This window comes from Rattus rattus, chromosome 3 (genome assembly GCF_011064425.1).
Source record: "Rattus rattus isolate New Zealand chromosome 3, Rrattus_CSIRO_v1, whole genome shotgun sequence".
Taxonomy (NCBI): Eukaryota; Metazoa; Chordata; class Mammalia; order Rodentia; family Muridae; genus Rattus; species Rattus rattus.
This window is the reverse complement of record NC_046156.1, coordinates 98,798,064-98,817,729: the sequence shown is the minus strand read 5'-3', so window position 1 is coordinate 98,817,729 and position 19,666 is coordinate 98,798,064. Positions and strand designations below refer to the sequence as shown.

Sequence of the window (19,666 nt, the reverse complement as noted above, 5' to 3'; positions counted from 1 at the left end):
TGGTTTTAAGAATCCTGTTCAGAAGGATTAAAGTTGTGCAGAAATTATTCCATTGTCTGAGAGCTTCTGCCATAAGAGCTGTAACACCTCGGCTTGGGGAAGAGATCTGCTCTCCTGAAATCACCTCCAGAAGCTCCCCTGCACCCTGGCTAGTCAGTCTCCTGCTGGCTCAGCCCCAGAGCAACCGAAGTGACAGCAGCAGAAAGCAGCACCAGCAGCAGAGGCAGTGAAAGCTGTTCCCCCCTCCCTGCCTGAGTTCTCCGTGGAAAGCCACCAGCTCCCCCACCCCCACCCCAAACTCTGCTACAGATTTGACTGGGTGGTTTTAGAAGTGAACATAAGGATATTACCTTGATTGAATTTATGAGGAAATGTTCATTGATGATGTAGAAGTGGCAAACAATTATCTGAGTTATTACAAAGCCCTTGAGTTACTGTTATGCCCTACTCCAGTGTAGGCTAGAGACCTTCATCGTTCATATGCTATACTTTAAACTCTAGCTATGAAACATTGACAATAAACTTCATACAGCATTTAGCAATCTAGTCCATTGAACAATTTCTCCAATGTATGCATTTCTGCAGTCTCTGTACTATATGATAAAGACTTGATTCCTGTCTATTAACAACCATCTCCTGTTTTGTAGCATTCCACATAAAATACACACAAGCTGGAAAGAGCCTGAAATGTAAAGACCAGTCCTGCTGTACACAGTTATTTATATCCTTAACCATCTCCATCCCTAGGGACCTCTACCCTCGGCCATCTCCATCCTTCTTTAACTCTCTCCAATCCTAGCCATCCCCATGCCACCTCCTCCATCCTTAATCTCCCAAGCCACTTCCATTTTTAACTGTCGTCATCCCTAACTGATGCCATCCTAGCCACTTGTACCCTTTGTCACCTCAGTCCCCATCTCTGGCCAAGCTGGTTCCCTGTGCATGTGCTAGGGGACAGGCGATGCCGTTGTTACTATCCCCAACCCGTGCTGTGGGTGCACTGGAGGTGACTGATGAATGAGCTGCAGCCTGGGTGATGAGCCGGGCCTAGGAAGTGGCCACTTTGAGTACTTCACAGAAATTATGTCATATTACACAGGAAACACAGACACTCAGAGGGCTGATGCTTGGTAATTAAACGTGGTCATTATTTCTTGGTCAGATTCTATCTAACATTTCAGTTACTTACCAATTTTTGCTGGGAACCTTATATGTATACTACAGTGCCAGGACCCAGAGTTACTCATGATCTCCCAAAGGTGGCATCACCTGATTAAGATGAGGCCTTGGAAATATAACTCTGACAAGTGCTGGTAGAAGTGCTGGTCTATGTGTCTTGTGATTCCCAGACTCTTCCAGGCAGGGCAGCCCCTTCTAGAACGTACTGTCTTTTATCCTCACACAGAGCTCCTTCACAGATTTGAGAGATCATCCCAGGCATGGCCACCAACATAGAAGGAAACAGTGAGCCACTAGATTGAGGCACAAATAAAAGCTTACTATGGAATTTTCAAGAAGGCAGAGGTTATACTTAGCAGAGAGAAAGCCTGAGATTTAATAGCCTAGGCATCATTGCTAGAGCATAGGGACATCTGGGTGTTGGGGACAGCAGCTGAGGGGGTCAGTCAGAGGTCAGCATGAAAGTGATGATTCATTTTTACTTTTTTTCCCCACTTAACCTTTCACATTTTACGTTCTTTACAGATTCTGTAAAAATGAAGGAAATAAAATAGTAAAAAAAAAAAAACCACATTTAAGTTATATATTGTCTGAAAGGATCCTTTTGGGAAATACTTACTGCTATTGGGGTTGTCTCCTATGATGTGGTGCCGCCCACTCCAGTACCAGAGAAGTAAGGTGGCGTCCCGAGATCCAGACACGATGTAGCAGTCCCCACCGATATAGGACTCAGACCTGGCCAGGCATGTGACTACGTCCCAGTGGCCAAATACAATCTGCGTCAGTTTCCCTGCAGCACAGACGACAGTCATGTCACTTAAGACTCATGGTCTTTACAAAAATAGAATGAATTTCATTTTACTAATTTGTGAAGAGAATTCACAGATCCTCAGTTTGGAGATAATTCAAATCCATTCACAGGTATTTTTAAGGAAAAGTCTTATGAGATGACCATGATTTTTCTCTTCAGAATTTGGGCCTGACAGTAGAGAGTTTTACTTTTTATCCTGGATATGAGTACGAGGAGAGGCTGACAGTTTCACTGAGTTATAAACTCAAGTCAGAACTGAGTTAAAGCAGTAGTTAATTTCTGAGGCAGAACTAGTTGAACAATGTAATGTGGTCACCAGGCCTTGACCACTTAGAATTGGCACAGCATGGGATCTCTGTACTACCATGGCTTCACATTAGGGAGATGTGCTCTCTGTGAGTGCATGTATGTGTTACATAAATGTGTCTGTGTGGGCAGGTACACATATGAGTGGAGTGGAGGCCAGAGGCTGGTCTCAGCTGTTTTCCTTAGTCGTTATCTGTCTTGTTTTAGAGCAGGCCCTTTCTAGGAAGCTAGAGCCTGCCGCTTCAGCTAGACTAGATGGTTAGGGAGCACTAGGGATCTGTCTGTGTCTGACCTCAGTGAGAGGATCCTAGCTGTATATAGGCTTTTATGTGGTTGCTGGGTTGCACTTTGGGTCCTCTTGAACACTGAAAGCCTGGTGAAGTTTACCTGTTTCTGTCGAGTAAACTCTGAAACTCTTATCCCAAAACCCACAGATAAGAATGTAGCGATTATCGGCTGTGACCACAAAGCAGTGGGCATTGATCTGGATGCTCTGGTCCACAAGGTCTGTGATCTGCCGCTTGTTCACACCAGAGTTATTGGCTAAAAAAACAGACAGAACAGTTTTGTTATGCTCTCATGGAAGGAAAATAGGTTGCGCTTCACTGATGCGGCCATGGGCTTCTGCTGATGCACAATGGCTAAGATTTAGACACTTTTCCCTCAAGGAATGTACATTTCCTTAGTAGCAATGATTATCCACAAGCTATATCATATATGTAAAAACTATGTCAGCAGCTTCAGTTCTTCCATCATCAATAAGAACAGATAGGGAACCCGAGATGATGAATTTAAAACATCAGAAGTATTTAGATGCACTTGGTTCTATATATGTGTGCTACACTCCAGCTCATTAGTGTCCAGAAGGAGCAGGTGGAGGTAAATCTTACACACAATACAACAGTGTCTCAATGTTTGCTCCGTCTGTCACTTTCCATGCACATTTCAATCCATGTGGAATTCTGACAGAGAGCTGCTGCTGTGGTGTGGGAAGCCCACAGGGAGCTTCAGGTCAGTAGCTTTAAAGACCTGGGTTGTCAACAAACACAAGGTCTCTGCAGCATGGCTGGCAGGGGAGGAGACCAATAAAAGAGATGGGAAAGCAATTGGGGGCAGTGGGGGAGGGGTAGACAGGCAAAGGATCAGTGTGCAGCCCTGGGAGCAAATCTGAATATAGCCAGGCACTCAGAGACATCTATGATTTCCCCAGTGCCTGTCTGGATGCCAGCCTGTCCCTTACTCTGCACCATGCTTTCAGGCAGCATCCCTTCCTGAATTCTTAAACATGAAGTGCAGATGTGGAAGGTCGCTGCCACCAGCTCTAAAGCCGCTGAATCACAGCACTACTCTTTGTAGATATCTACTAAAGCCTGGGAATAATTATGTACCAAGGTGAGCAGTAAGCGAGAACTGATAGTTGGAATATTGTTAAGGGCAGAGCAGAGCTGGCTGCCCCCCAGTCACACACTGGCTACTGCTTCATTGTCAGTGTCTGGTGGACAGAGGAACAACAAGCACAGACTCAGAAATATTCTTAGTCCTGAACCTTGTATCTTTGCAAGGTATGTACAGACTGTCTTGTTGGGAGTGAGAAGCCAAGGGCAGCCTGTTAGATCAGAATAAAAGCTAGAGCAAGTGAAGAACAGAATTACCACTGCCTATACATAACTGAGTCACTTTTTATAATGTTTCAGTTTCTTTTAGTTTAGTTTCCTAAATGATTTCTTAAGCTAGGAGAATAAACACCATCATAAAACATCTCACAGATACAGAAGCAAGGGGCATAGAAAGCCATGGACCTCATGGATGTAAGTGGCTGCAGCTCAGGAGTTTGCAATTCACGTGTTTTTACTTTAAAAAAAAAAACAAGTTCCGCCCATTGAATAGTAAATATTAGAGAAGGTACTTTCAGTGTTAATTCCCTCAACAATTTCTGTGAATCTTTTTACCTTAAATAATATGAAATTGTTAAGAATATCTTAGGCTCAAACAAAGGACACTGTGTAAATATGTGCCTAAAATTCAACTTACATGACCTCCTAAAACATCCAGAAAATGCTATGAATAACTGGTTTGATAGTGAAGCATTCTGGACACCGTGGACGTTGCCTAAGCCCTCTGTGGCAATCCGATGTCATTTTTCTGTTGCTGTTATAATGTATCACCCAGCTGTATTCTGAGACAAACGTCCAGGTGAGAATGCATAGACAGCTGAGGTTTTAAAACGCATCTTTGTTAGCCACTGTGGTTTCAATGAGCAACGACTGCCCTAGACTCGGGCAATCAAATACCTGGTCCCCAACTGGTGGCGCTGTTAGTGAAGATTATGAAATCTCTAGGAACCTTGGGGGAGGAAGGACGTGTGGGCACTGGCTTTGAGGATTAATAGTCTTACTTCACCTCCTGTTTGCTCTCTCTGCTTTGTGTGTGGTTGAAGGTGAGACCCCTCAGCTTCCTGTCTGGCTGCCTGCCACTACATTTCCAAGTCATGAGGGGCTCTCCGTCTAGTAGCAGAAGCCAAAACGAACCCTTTCTTCCCTTGGTCATGGTGTTTTATCACAGAAAGTGATGGATATGTTAGCATACCGATTAATGGATCCATCTCAATGGGAAGATGGTGTGCTTGATCCAAGGAGTACCCTGGGGCTCCTCTGAGTCCTGAGGAAGTAAGCATAGAAAACTGCATGAGATTATCTGAAAAGCATTTCCTAACAAGGGGTGCTCTACGATGCTTACACAAAATGTGCATGTGTTTAAAATTTGGGCTGCCTCAATTCCATCATGTGACTTTTAATGAAGTCTTTTAATGACTTTCAATGAAGTTTTAATAGAGTCCTAAAAAGTCATAATAGCAGGGACTTTAGGTTTCTTCCTTGAGATGTAGCAAGCCAAGAAGAGTGGTGGATCGGGTAAGCAGAGCATCCCGGCATTTCTTACAAAGCAACCAGTGGACCTGGAGTGCAGACAGGGATGGGCTTCCCAACAGCACGACTAGTCAATTCAAGTTACACGTTGAAGCGTGCCTAAAACTTTCATCCCACAAAAGCTACTTTCAGGACTGACATCTGGCGCCTGACTGAGTTCATCTGTCATATTTTCTGATGTGGTTATAAGTGTATGTAATATTTTTAACAATTTAATAATTGAGCCCTTTTCCTTAATGAAAACATTCCCAGAGGCCACAGCTCAATAAACAATGAAGTCTTATTTCCCATAAGATGTCTGCTGTACACTCTTGGCCAGCAGAAGCTGCACCACCCCCTGTTGATAATATCACCAATAACCATAAACCAGGGCCAGTCGCACATAAACTCATGGGGGGAAAGTGAGTATAAATCACTTCCCTTTCAGAGTGAGGTAGATATTGGTGGAATAAAAGATCCAGGTTAAATCAGCAGGGCTCATCTTTTCAGTCCTGGAGACAGTGGAAGTCCCGGGGCTTTGCAGGAAGCCTAAGTGAACTGGGCCAACTAAATCACCTGGGCACATCCACGTCTGCCCTGGTTAAATGAGGATCAGTCTATCTAAACGATGGCGATGACATTATATCACTTCAAGATGTGCTGGCTGGAGCTCTCAGGGATGCGTGTGGAACAAACACATGTGAAATCACTGGACAATTTAGTGTTTGCCTTTTTTCAGACCAGGCCCCACAAAGCTAGGGCTGCTATTTGTCTCTTTCCTGCTGAATTCCCAAAGCCTAGGACTATTTGACACATGATGGGCATTCATAAAATATTTGCTAAAAAAACTAATGGCAACAGAGGGGATGGCTTGATGTTCTTGTTCACAATAGAACTGCACTTGTAGAAGGGCAGGCTGTGCTGCTGCTTGGCCGTCACAATCTCGGGCTGCGGCTCTCTGGGTAATGACACGTGAGCTCCCCAGCACCGTCTTCGCCTTTGCCCAGCTAATGCTGAGACCCACGTACCGACTGTGTTGTGCCACCTGTTCACTGCAAACAGTCGGCTGCAGGTCACTGTCACCACTGCAGGGATGGTCAGGTGGGGCAGCGTGTTGGCAGCCACGTGGGTCACAGGAGAATTGGATGGAAACTTCAGCACCATGATCACATCCTGTTGCATCTGATCTTTGAACATGAGTGGGCTCTGTGGAAGGAAACACTGTTGAGTAGAAAGGGAAGAGACAGAAGGAAACAGAAAGGATAACTCGGTTAGTGGAAGGTCTGGGGCTGGAAGGCGCAGACAGACAAGGCTAGCGTGATAACAGGCAGGGGCTCCACGCCATTTGAACTGTCTTGATGGCCAAGGCACCCCAGCCTCAATTTGTTTATGTGGTCAGATTGCCATGTGGACAGTTAGCTCACAGAAATAGACACAAGATGAATCAGAATTGTTCAAGGAAGTTAAAAAATCAGTTTGATGGAAAATTAGTTAATCAGTGACTGATGTTGTTAGCATGAAATATAAAGTCATTTGGCTGTTAACTGTCATCTATATTGTGATCTGGGGCCCCAGTATAAACCATTAAAACACAACCACCTGCAGTGTAGCCTGGTACTCTGGCTAGTGTCGTCATGTATCTGGGCTCAGGTACTGACTTACTATTAGAGCTTATGCCTTCTCTCTCTTATAGATTCCGTTTATTGTAGGCCAATGCTTTTTTGAGCTTTTCTTCTTTGACATCTAGTACATGAAGTGATAACAGATACTGCAAGCAGTAGCGAGCACTATAATCTCAATTATACAAAACATAAAGTAAGCATGCTGGAAATAATTACTAATTGCCTTTCATACATATTTGAGCATTTTTCCTATGGATCATGAACTTAGAACTCATTTTCTTTTATCAACTCCATGCTACCATGGAGATATCATTTGGTATCTGATAATTCTTTGTAAGAAGATAATGAGTTCTAACTGTGCATTCCCCCAAGATAGTCGTCGTCGTCATCATCATCATCATCATCATCATCATCATCATCATCATCATCATCATCATCAAGAGAGAAAAGTAAGTAAAGTGGAACAGAACTCTCCCACCAAGCCATTTCATACAAGAAAGGATAAGAAACTTTTGGGTGGTGTAGAGCTTGGCCCTCTAAGACCACATCCCTGTCTGTCCTATGGTTGGGAGACATCTTGGAACAACCTGTGATCCTTGAAAATCTATTTTGCTACACAGAATGTCCAAGTGCAATCAAAAGACATCCACTGTGCCTACAGGGCTGAAACTATGTGGATGGCTGCTGCAGAAAGGTTTAAAGCAAGTGTGTAGCTGTGTTTCCCCAGGTGTGGACGGCCTGCTTCAGAGGCACCTGACACTATGCCTCACTCTCAGTCATCTGATGACACAAGGAAGGGCTCGAAAATGCATCAAGTAAATGAGGAGCATATTCTCCCATCAGAGGAACACTAGCTTACAGGCCTGCTGACACACCCACTGCCAACCTATCACAGAGCTCTCCACCCCACTGAGGGGGCAGGAATGTCTTCAAGATGGTGGATACATATAGATCATCTGAGAATTCATTTACAACTGTTTCTGTCTTGAAGCATTTGTTGAAGTATTATAAAAATTTATCGAGAGAGCATTAAAAAATACATTAAAAGTCTATCAGCAAGTATGTACATTAAAAGTCTATTAGCTTTCACAGAATTAAATAAAAAGAGGGAATGTTTGCTACTTGCTGATAAACTTAAAAGGGACTGCTTTGTTATGAGGATGGACCTTTCAATTTTAGAATAAAGCATGCAATTCTTTCCTTAAAAAGTGGGACCGAAGACCTAGCTCTTGATGAGACCAGCTAGCATCTACTGGGGACACACATCACAGGCTGGTCTAAGCGAGGTTCGGAAGCAGGCCTTGGGATCTCAGTGCAGGCATGAGTAGACCTCATGCTCCAGATGCTGACATGTCAACTCACAGCTGCTCAGTGCTCATCCCCAGTCACTTACTAACTAGTGGCAGGAATGGAGTTGGGCCCACATCTGGCTTTGGAGCCTTTACTTGTAATCGGCCTGTTTTGTCCCACAGCTTTTCTGCAGGAGCCACAAACTGCCTTTGGATCACTGTTTCTCTGAAAATGAACTACACTTCTGCTGGCTTGTGCTTATACTGTGTGCTAATTTACAGATCTAATTTAATTGGGGCCACTGTGTGTGTGTGTGTGTGTGTGTGTGTGTGTGTGTGTGTGTGTGTGTGTGTGCCTGTGTGTATACCCTAAAGGCTTACAGAGAAGTAGATGCTGCTTTTGTAAGCCCAAGATTGGGCTCACTTAAGCAGGACTTAAGAGTAGAAATCACACTTCCTTCTAGCATGCCCTTGAGCTTATGAGTCAACAGATAAACTGGGAAGCCTTGGAAAATAGTACTGAAGTAGCATTTTATTTGCTTTCTACCTGGGTACAAAGGAAAGAAAAAGACCTCCATGGCTGCTGCCTTACCAGGTGCATGGCTGAGCTCCTAGGCGGATGTGGCTCGATGAGCAACTGAGATGGCGTCTGTCCAAAGTTCTGTATCTGTGCTTCCATGGCCTGTAGGGCAAGGAGGGTGACTGTCATAATCAATGTGTGTCAAAAGAGAGGTCAGCACACTTCTGACAATGCAAGTGAAGCTCAAGCTAGCCATAAAAAGACTCCAGAAAGTTCCAGGACTGTTCTTTTCTCCAAGTGTTAGTACTCTGTGGACAAGCTTCACATCTTCTAATCATGCTTCAGTTAAGCACAGCACTGCTGTCATCACTGAAGTTGGGGTTAAATGCAGAAACCATAGTCTGTGCATCCATGCATGCAGTTAAAAGACCAAAAACACCATCAGCACTAAAGACAACACAGGTACCTTAATAAAGTCCTTTGTAAGGAGGAACGTATGGGGGTCTCTAATAAAATAAGCTTCTGGAATCTTCATGGGAAAGAGAATTATATCACTGACATAAAAGTGAAAATCATACATTTTAGTCAACACAGAGGGCAACCCGAGGCCTGAACACCAAGGCTTTGGTGTTGCAATAAAATAGAGCAACACTTTTGATTCAAAAACACAGTTCAGCTTGTTATGATGCTTTAAGAGGGATACAGGGATATTATTTATAAGATATGAATTAATTTCTCTTGGTTTCCCCCATGTAAAGTTTTGAGAATACTCACTAAAAATGGAAGAATTCTTTAAATATTCTGAGATATATATACAGTATTTTATTAAAGCTTGTGTGGATATGAACACTAAAATGGTATGGCTCCCACTGAATAAAACTAATTTCCATCTCAAACTGCCTGGATTACACAATATAACACTGCATACATGTGCATATCTGTATACTTGTATTTGTGCATCTGTGTGTTTAGAGACCTAAGTATTTTTTCTCTTCATAAATTTTATAGGTAAAATATTTCAACATATTAAATTAGATTAATAAGATTTTTCCTGAGATATTGTAAATGTATAATTTAAGTCAACAAGGAAAAGCACAATATTTACTACTATCATTACCCTATTTCCATGTTAGTTTTCCCCCTACAATCATGTGCAATTTGGTGCATATAAAAGTGAAATATGAAACCCACTACCGAGTGCTGGGAGGAGCGCAGGTAAGCTTGTAGATGGCTCCTGACACAGCACTGCTACTAATCGCGTCACCATCCACAACTCTCACTTATAAAGTACTTAAATTAACCATCTGTCTCCTGTACTGCATTTCAAGAAAATGTTTACCAGTAAAAAATGGGAACTTTCAAATTTATTAGCAATATTAAACATGAATGGATCATTATTCGCCATATTTTAACAAGTACATAAAAGGGGCTTTGGTTCATTTATTTGCAGCAACAATAAGATGAATTATTAAATCTCTTTAAGTGCTGTCCAGTTTTAATGTAACATTTATTTTCATGATGTCCATTCAAATGCAAAGTGTGACTATCTAGCTAAATTGTATTCATGTAGGTACCATCACACTGTGTCTTCCCATGCAAGATTTACGGTTATAAAAGCGGAGAAGAGACCATTTCTAGTTGGCTTCACATTATTACAATAACTCTTGAGAATTATTTGTGGAGAAGAGCAGTAATTTTGCTATTAAGGCTGCCTTGGCCAGCAAATGCCCAGTATCAACTAAAGTCTTTCTAGCCATAGACATGGTTGCCTGCATTTCTACTTCTCCAGGAAAAAGGACCTCATGGGGGCGAGAGGCTGGGGCTAATATCAAACACATCTGACCTTCAGTTACTATCCTGTACTTACAGAACCCAACACTCACTGAACTAAGAGCCAGCAAGCATCTTCCATTTGCTCTAACCTTGTTTCTCAAAGAGAAATATTAAAATTATAGTAGCAAATGTTAGGATACTGGCACAATTTCCAGAAATTTCTTTGGTGATGACTTTGGACTGACACAGAGCATTCAAGCTCCACATTTGGGGACTATGGTGTATTCTTTGTGAATTGTGTCAGATGGTGTTGTGCATCAAAGGATTCTGTGTTCTAGAATTTATCTACAACAGACCTGTGCCTGTGCCTTCCAAGTATTCCTTCCCTTCTGAATTAAAAGCTTTCAACTCTTACTGATGTCAGAAAGGCAGGCTGACTCCTCTAGGTTCCAGCTCTGGTTGTTGCCAGACAATGGCCAGTGAGCCTGCTACCCTCTTTACTCCTCTGCCCCTCTTCCCAAGCCCTTTTAAGGGAGTCATTGCTGTCTCCTGGACTAGGAGAGCAGCCTGCTGTGAGGGAGGGTTCATCACGCAGCCTAGGAATCTGTGATTGAGTTGCTGTCCTGAGAGATCCACTCCAGGAAGGGGGAAGTCCACTGATGTCCTTGGGCTGGGAGTTGACACATCATCCCCAGCTTTCCCCATACTCTCAAAGTAGAGTTCCTCCCTCTGCAGGGAAGTGAATCCATGACTATGTGAGTGTTGCTCAGACTGACTCTCTCTGCAGGTCAGGACTGTGGCTCAGCCATCCCAACATTCACTGACTATAAAAGTGGAGCACTAGTGGGGGAATCTGGGCCAAGCTGAAAGTTGATCCAGAAAAGGTAAAGAATATGGACATGGATAGAGAAAACACAAGAGCCCATTACTACAAGGGTTCAGTGCCACTACAGCTGACAAATATCTAAATGCTTAGTCAACAGTCACACTGCCCTCAGGTAGTCTGCAGCCCAGGAAGGAAATCAGAAATGCACATGAGTGCACACAGCAGGGAAGACTGTGGTGGAGACACACCCAGACTGCACGTTTCACTTGCTTCATCCCTGACTAGTTATTCTAGATTTGTGATTTGTGAATGCCTCCATTGAAGGCAGTCTGAACATTCAGGAGGATGAGTCGGGTAGCTGGCATAACCAACCTTTGGAAACAAGCCTGTCAACCCTACATCCTTTACTAAGAAGCTATCCAGAATTAGAAGATGTTAGGAAAGGAGTCTGTCAACTCAGTTTCCTTCACTGAGAAGTTATTCATTATTAGAAGCTTGTACACCTCAGAGTCAAGGAAGCATCCCTGTGACAAGCATGGTCCATACAGGGAACAGGTGCAACACCTGATTCTTAAAAAAAACAAAACAAAACAAAACAAAAAAAACAAAGGTGCTTACCAAGCCTTCGTGTTCTACAAATTTCGAAGAACACAGGGTGTGAGCCTCTCCAGGTATCTGAGTGGCCAGGCCCCAGGCCCTGCTAAGGACCTCCAACTGCCAGGCTCCACCCACAGAACACTCTAATAGTCTAAAAACCCAAACTCACCCTCTTCTCCAGATACAGGTGACCAAGCTCTGCCCTACACAGTAAAAAACCCAAGCTCAGGACTTGAAAACCCAACCATCCCTGATCTTGAAATCACACCAATCCCTGGGCTCATCCCAAACTCAGGATCTGTAATCCCACTATTCCCCACCCTAAAAATCTCCACCCTGGAGAACTCCACCTCTAAGAAATCCTACATAAACTCCCTCCCAGGTCTTTGCTGCTTCTTGACCAAGCAAAGGCAGCCACCCTCTGTGAAGTTTGCTGAGTTGTGACTGTGATGTTCCTTGGCTCCTGACTGCCAGGATTCATTCCTTTCCCCTCAGAGATGCAGCACTTGCACTGGGGAAACCTTTATTGTCAAAGCTATAACATTTACACAGGCTCCTTGGGGACAACGTTTTGGTTGGTAACATGAAAACATGGTTGGCTTGATCTTAGAAAGCAGCACTGCTTAATTAGGTTTGTGATCTCTAAATTGGAACCATGGACTTTTAAATTATATTAGTTATTGTATATGTGCAGATAATGCGAGTAGGCCACATTTGCAATGATGAACATGTTGAGATCAGAGGATGACTTAAGATAGTTCTCTCTTTCTATCATGTGGGACCTGGAGATTAAGCTCAGTTCATCGGGCTTTGTGGCTAGTTCCTATACCTGCTAAGCCATCTTGTGGGCCCAGAGCATGGAGATTTCGGCACAATTTTATTTAAGGCTCAAGCAAGACAAAGACAGAGTAAACACAGTTTTTCCTCCTTATCAAGGCAGAAGACTTTGGGATGGAACTTGAAGTCTTCTTATCTTGATTTTGGTTGCAGTAGTGTAAGCATGTATATGACCAACTTCCTATCTCTCCTTAGCTAACTGTCCCAAGCCACACCTCATCCAGCAAGCTAACCACCATTTCCAGGCTTATCAGTACCAATGTCTTCTACTCTGACATTTCTAGACACTGGATGATAAGGAGAACATGTTACTTGTATGTCCCATGTGGATCAACAGTGTCTGTGACATCCCTTCTTAGAGCATCACTATTTATTTTTATGCTGGGCAGTGTCCCATTAGCAGTTTAGCACAACTCAGACATTTCTGTTAGTAGTTTCAGGCTTTAGAACTAGGTACGACTGGATGAACAAGTTGATGTGGTGGTCATTGGATATGCACCCCTATATGATGGTAAGCAACTATTACCAGTGGATGTGCACCCAGATAGGGGGCAGCTGCCATAAACAGAATGCCCACATGTGCTCCAGACTGTGGTGTTGACTTGTGTATTTATGTTTATGAACCTAGAATGTAATGGTCAGTGCTATAAATGAAGAAGCCATTTGGATTTCAGTGGTCTGTAAGGCATTCATGGACAGTAGCTACTACACGCTAGAGCTCATTCTCTCACCAGTGATTACAAGTAGGAAGACCACTTTGGTTTTCTACTGTGAACTTTTTAGATAGAAATACAAGTTCAAGATGGTTTCCAACAACCTACAATTTTCCTATAGTGATTCTGAACTATTTTTGTATCTTTACCCTGCAGAATATTCCCTGGTCATTCATTAAATGCTTAGCATCTGTCTCTCTCCTTGAGAGTCTGTCAGGAAGCAGGTGTGTTCAACACCTCAAGGAGATTTGAGTACTTAGGATTCTGCAGAGATAGGCAGGCAAGGACACAGAAATGGGCTGTGTGCTGTGCAAGGTTGAAGAAACAAGTACGATGGCCACAGGTGACTTGAATTTCACACACAGATGAACTCTGGTCTTTTCTGCTTAGCTATAATATATAGAGAGGACAAAGAAGGGCCACTTTCTGTTGTCTTTTGTCTTGCTAGGCTCTTTTCTGTAAAACACTCTGGCACCTACCAATCAAATTACAGTTAGTATGTCTTCAATCTGGCCTCCTTTCTTCTTACTGGTTTCAAGGCTCTCTCTAAATGTGTCCTCTTTAGTCAAGGCTGTTGCCCATTTAGAGGCAAGTGAGAGAGAATCTGCCTCACTTCCCAAGAAGCAGCACATTTTAGAATTCATGAGTTAAGGAGATGTCCTGCACGCATGCGTAGAGGCCCTAGGTATGGCAGCCTCAGTACAGCACTCTGTCCTCTCACAGCCTTTACCTTACTTAACTGCTTTCTTTCTTCTCTCCTCCCCTCCCTCTAACAGAGTTTCCCCTCTGTGGACAACCTGGTAGTAACTCATCAGAAGACACATAGGTTGCATATGCTTGTGTGTTACCTGTGTGTGTTACACCTGTGTGTTATACCTGTGCTTGTCCAGAGGAAAGACTTCACAGACAAGATGAAAGTCCAGACTCAGGAGGCTTGTAGCAGACCCTTGCTGTGCATTAGGTGAAATAGGTAAACTTTGTTCTACTCATAATACAGGTAAATTTAACATGGATATTCTTCCATAGAATCTTTAAAACTAGTCCTTCCTTCCTTCCTTCCTTCCTCCCTCCCTCCCTCCCTCCCTCCTTTCCTCCTTCCTTCCTTCCTTCCTTTCTTCCTCCTTTTCCTAGCCCTCTGTTGTCCATCTGGTTCTCCCATCAAGCAAGCTGCTATCTTCATCAAATCAGCTGTTCCTGCTAGCAAGCATCCACCAGGATCTCTGACATTCTAGGAAGGAGAGGATTGGATCAACACCAGAGTAGCCAGCCACTCCCCTCTCCCAGCCATTTATATGTAATTCTACCCAACTGCATGTAGCCTGCTGGAGGTGTGTGTCATATTGGGGTACAAGAGTGTATAGTCCTAGAGGAGGTTAATTGAGAGAGGTCCCTTCTATGTGGCCCTGGGGATCTACCATCTATGTTGGACACAGACATTCCAATGTGACTGCTTTAGGGGCACCAACTCTGTTCAGTTTTCGAAAAGATTGTTTAAAAAGGGTAAATGTGGTTGTTGAGAACACAGAAAAAAAAAAACTGACCATTTTACCTACTATTGTGCTAATGTCATTGTTATAGTGGTTTTAACACTTAAGAGCTGCTGTTGTTTCCATAACCATATCTATATATCTATATATATATATATAGGGCTATGTGTGTATATAATACTTGTACCATTTTTCCATTCTATCTGTAATTCTGCCTACATCACATAAAACATTAGAAAACAATGCAACTTTGAGGAGTGGTAAAAAGAAAGGTGATGTAATGGTGGAGTGCATTTTAAGTGATAGGTTTTGCTTTTGCTTTATCGTTGTGATAAAACAAGATCATATAAAGTATTATTTTTTAATGCTAGAAAATAAGAACGAAGTAAATCACGAAAATAATATATGCACTCTATCATTTCTTGCTTTTAAACATTACACCATATAAAAAATTAAAACAGTTTTATTGTCAACTGTTTGTATTCTTTAGAGAAACCACAAGCAGATATACAAACGCTTTTTATTACTGATCTAATAATCACCTACATTAAGACTAAAAAACTCTATTCTAGCAAAATTATTGAATATATAAAGAACCCATCTTCTAGCTCTATTTTAAAAAACAAACAACCATATTTCCATTGGCTTGGAAGGCCAGGTCATCCCAGGCTTGCGGGAGCAGCTCAGGCCTATGGTCACCTGTGTTTAGTTCAAGTGAGAGTGGGAGAGAACTCTAGAGCGCCACCTGCTCCTTGCAGTGGTCAATTGTAATGATGTTATATAAGCAACTTAGTAGACATCCATTCTGACAGAAAATCTTTCATCCAGAATATTTCCTTTTTTATAATTAGTTCAGTTCTACTGCTGAAAATTCTCTCAGACTTTGTACTTGAAGTGTAAATGTTTGTGAGTCCCAGGAACAAAGCAAGGGTTTTAATGAAGTGGGTTAGTGGCTGACCTGCCAAGGATGTCTAAAATACATTTTAGACATTTTAGCTGGAAGTAACATTTCAGTGGGGATGGTGCTGAATTAGACAAATTTCTTCTTTGGCTCTGATCCACGGACCTCCGCAGATCTCATCACTACAGTCCTTACTCTTGGCTTCTCCTCCTCCTTGGCTACAGTGGGGAGCCTAGCTTAGTTCAAGAGATAGGAGGCTGAGGTATTTCCTATGTGCGTGTTGGTTTAGCAGTGGCTAGGCTAGGTGATTCTGTTTCAGAGCACAGCTCATGCTGGACAACACATCTCTTGCTATCTTTTCACTAACATTTCCTCCTCTTACCCTGGGCCTGTGTAGGTAGCCTCCCTCTAATTGTTTTCCTTTCACTTCCTGATCTCTGTATTCTGCCTTATTTCTTAAGGCAATTTTAGATGCACATAAAACTTGGCTTATTATTTCAGCCATTTTACATGGAGTTGTGCAGTCTTCACTACTTAGAGTATATCACTGGACAACTAATGCCCACAGCTCCTTCGGTCTGTGTTCACTGACAAGAGCCCACCCCTCCCCTCTATTAATCCCCAGCAAGCATTGGTTTGCTTTCTCCTCTGTGACAGTGACTGCTCCAGACCTCTTTTCTAAGTAGAGTTTTTGTATGTGGGGTGAGGGTAGAGGTGGGGCATCTGTTGTTTTTTGTTTGCTCTATTTTGCTTTGCTTTGTGACCAAATTATTTTACTTAGCACAGTGTCTTCAAGGTTCACCCATGTGGCTGAAGGTGACAGCAGTTTCTTTTGAAGGAGGTTTTCAGTGCCCCTTTGATGGGCCATGTGCTGAGAGGGAGGTACCTGAGACAGAGATGCAAGAGGGATTAATGTGAAAGTGTAACAGCTGAGAGGATGCTGCCCACTGTTTGCTACATGCCAGGATGGAAAAGACTGGACTAAAAGTATATTCAACCAAGATCCATTTTATTGAGGGTTTGGAAAACCTTATGGGGGCAACAGGGGGTGGGGGTGGTGTGAGCTCTGGGAATGCAGGGTCTCTTGTAGCCTGTACCCACTGATCCCAGGAAGAGGTGATCTCTTAAGAAGGTGATCATGGTTGGGGCTCTCTTCTCACTTTAGTATTTATTTCTCAAACAGGACCAAACCGACCAGGGCATAGCCCAGTGCAGCCAGGGCAAGATCCTGTCACACCTGCCCTGGCTGAATTGCTTTCTGTGAAATGCCTTCCAGGAGACAGGGGAAGGTGAGAAAGAAGCAGTGAGAGGGGACAGTTATGTAGGTGGTAGCCTTGTAAATTAGAGTGTCTAACAATGGAAGAAAGATACTACAAAAAGGATAACAACCTCCAGATTTGTCTTGGTGTGCAGAGTTGTGACATAAATTCACCAGGTTATGATGTCAATATTCCAAAGTGAATATTGTCTCTTTATCAAGTCAAGGACATATTCAAAACATCACAGCATTAATTCAACAGAATTTTTACATAAATGGAAAATAGTAATTTAGAAAGACTATTCTGAGACTTCAAACAACTTTAAATCTGGCCATTATCAATGTGTCTGAGGCTGTAAATGAGCCCTGAACATACAACCAAAACAACTGAATGAACCCCATTTTCACAGAGGGAAGCAGATGACAGCGTAGCACAACTGCTCTGTGCTGATGGGAGATGGGGAGGCAAGCACCTTCCAGACAGTTCCTTGACAAACAGCAGGGTGTCATCTTCCCTGTTCCAAATGTGGATATTATGAAAGCATTTGCTGATAATTTCTGAAAATCATTAATTAGCATTTTCCAATAGCACAGAATGAAAGTAATACAAAAAAGAGGACAGATAGATCTAACATCTGAGGCTTACTGGCTGTACCACTGTTTCTGTGGGGGAAGATCAAGAAACATAAGACTAGCTAAGCACACCGTAAAGATCCAACAAGAGAAACCTGAACTACATGTTAGCTAAGCACAAGTCAGACCTGCCATGTAAATCTCAGTGCTGTAGATATGGAATGCAGGGTTTGGGGGGTCATCCTGACTCTGAAGAACACCTTATGTCTGCTTGCACTTCACTAATCAGAATGGAGGCATGTTCCTTGTGTTTATTTGGACTCTGAACTTGTTAAGTATTTCTTCACAGTAAGGAAATGTTAAGGTGGCTTAGGAGACGGTCACCGGCTAGTAAGCTGCCTGCTTATTTAGTACGACCATTTCCCTGAAAGGGAGCTTAGGGGAGCAACCCTCATCAGCCAGTATGAAGACAGTGAGGCATCATGGCTCTGTGAGCAATGCTATATTCTTCAGCCCACTGAGGTAGCTCGCTCCTGGATCACAAACAGGAGACTGAACCAACACTTACCCTAGAGAATCAAAGCAACATCGCTTGTTGATACCTCTGATTGTATCAAAGGAAGATATCAAGGTGAAGGGAGAAAAGGGCGGATGGGACACAGGTAGGTGAGCAGAGCAGTTAGGGCCATCCATGCTGCCACTGTCTTTCATTTATATCAGCAGGAAATGGAAACTAAGTTGATTTTTTTCCCTTATGAACTTTACAGGCTCATCTCTCTGGGAAAGTCAGCAGCAGCTGTTTTGGATACAGACACATCTGTCTTGCTGGTTCTTGACAGCCCTATCATGTTCGTGCTCTGTAGTAGCAAGGAACATTTCAGCAAGAAAATGAAGTGATACTGAAGTGATGTAGCCTACCTCCTGTGGGCATGCTCTCCCTCACAGCACACACAGAGAACAGCTCTGTTACCCGTGGCAGATCAAAGGAGAGATCAAAGCAGAGCTTGCCTAAGTCAAGACAGCTAGATGGAAAATGGCGAACTTTTGTGATTGCTGGTAAATATTAAAATGTACTGAATATTTTAAAATGCAGAATTGATGAGCATATCTGTAAATATATAAACACTGCACGGTCCATATGTTCTAGGTGTCAGAAACACAGCACTATCTCTCTTTGTCACAGGGTGATTGTTAAAGTCATTTTTCATTTTGGTGATGTTGGGCATAGGTATGATGAGAAGTGTTATGTCAGCCCAGAACTTAGCATTCTTCGTCATTTGTCTGGCATGAGTTTAGAGCTTCTGCTAGGAAGCACTGACTGAACGTCCTCTTGTTGCACAGGGGCAGCCTCCATACCAGTGCAGTACCAAGGCTAACTTACTTCTTGAAGTGTAATGACAGTGAGCGCGGCCAGAGAGATGCTCGCCAGTTAAGAGCACTGGCTGGTCTAGCAGAGGACCTGGGTTTGTTTTCCAGCACCTACAGGGAGGCTCACATCTGCCTATAACTTCAGTTTCAGGGGAATCTTATGCCCTCTGCTGGCCTCCATCAGCACTGCAGACATGCAGTGCACTTACGGAGAACGCAGAAACATAAATTCAAATAGTATTTTAACAAAACTAAATTATTGACATTGAAGAAAAATATTAACTACAAATAATAGTTTAGGACAAATATTAACTTAGAACTCAGCATACAGTGTTATTCCTGATATTCCTAATATCCATAGGAAGGAAAACAGTGGCTGCTGCTGAGATGGCTGTATGGGAATGGAATGTAGGTTTGAAACAGTGGAGGATCCAGAGCAGGAGGCCCAGATGTGACTATATAAAATGGTGGTATAGTGATAGCTACCCCATTATACTAGAAAAGCAGAACTTCTTCTCAAGTAGCTTTAGCATATCTAATGTAGAACAAACCTTTTCCAACTTTATCTTTTGGGGCTGGTGAGATGGCTCAGTTGGTAAAGACATCTGCCTCTAAGCCTGATAATCTGATTCCAATCCTGAAACTCATATGGTAGAAGGAGAAAACTGACTACCATAAGCTGTCCTCTGACCTCTGCAGCCAC

General features: G+C 42.9%; 1 protein-coding gene across 3 annotated transcripts in view; it reads right to left on the bottom strand.

Moving 5' to 3' along the window:
* Nbea (neurobeachin) overlaps positions 1 to 19,666 on the bottom strand; it is a 532,117-nt gene that overhangs the window by 14,971 nt on the left and 497,480 nt on the right. For all 3 annotated transcript variants that reach the window (XM_032898369.1, XM_032898367.1, XM_032898366.1), the window contains 5 exons: positions 8,703 to 8,792; positions 6,228 to 6,420; positions 4,883 to 4,954; positions 2,684 to 2,839; positions 1,799 to 1,969 (listed from right to left, as the gene is read on the bottom strand). In XM_032898369.1, the coding sequence (XP_032754260.1) occupies positions 1,799 to 1,969; positions 2,684 to 2,839; positions 4,883 to 4,954; positions 6,228 to 6,420; positions 8,703 to 8,792 (682 nt within the window). The remainder of the gene's footprint in view (positions 1 to 1,798; positions 1,970 to 2,683; positions 2,840 to 4,882; positions 4,955 to 6,227; positions 6,421 to 8,702; positions 8,793 to 19,666) is intronic.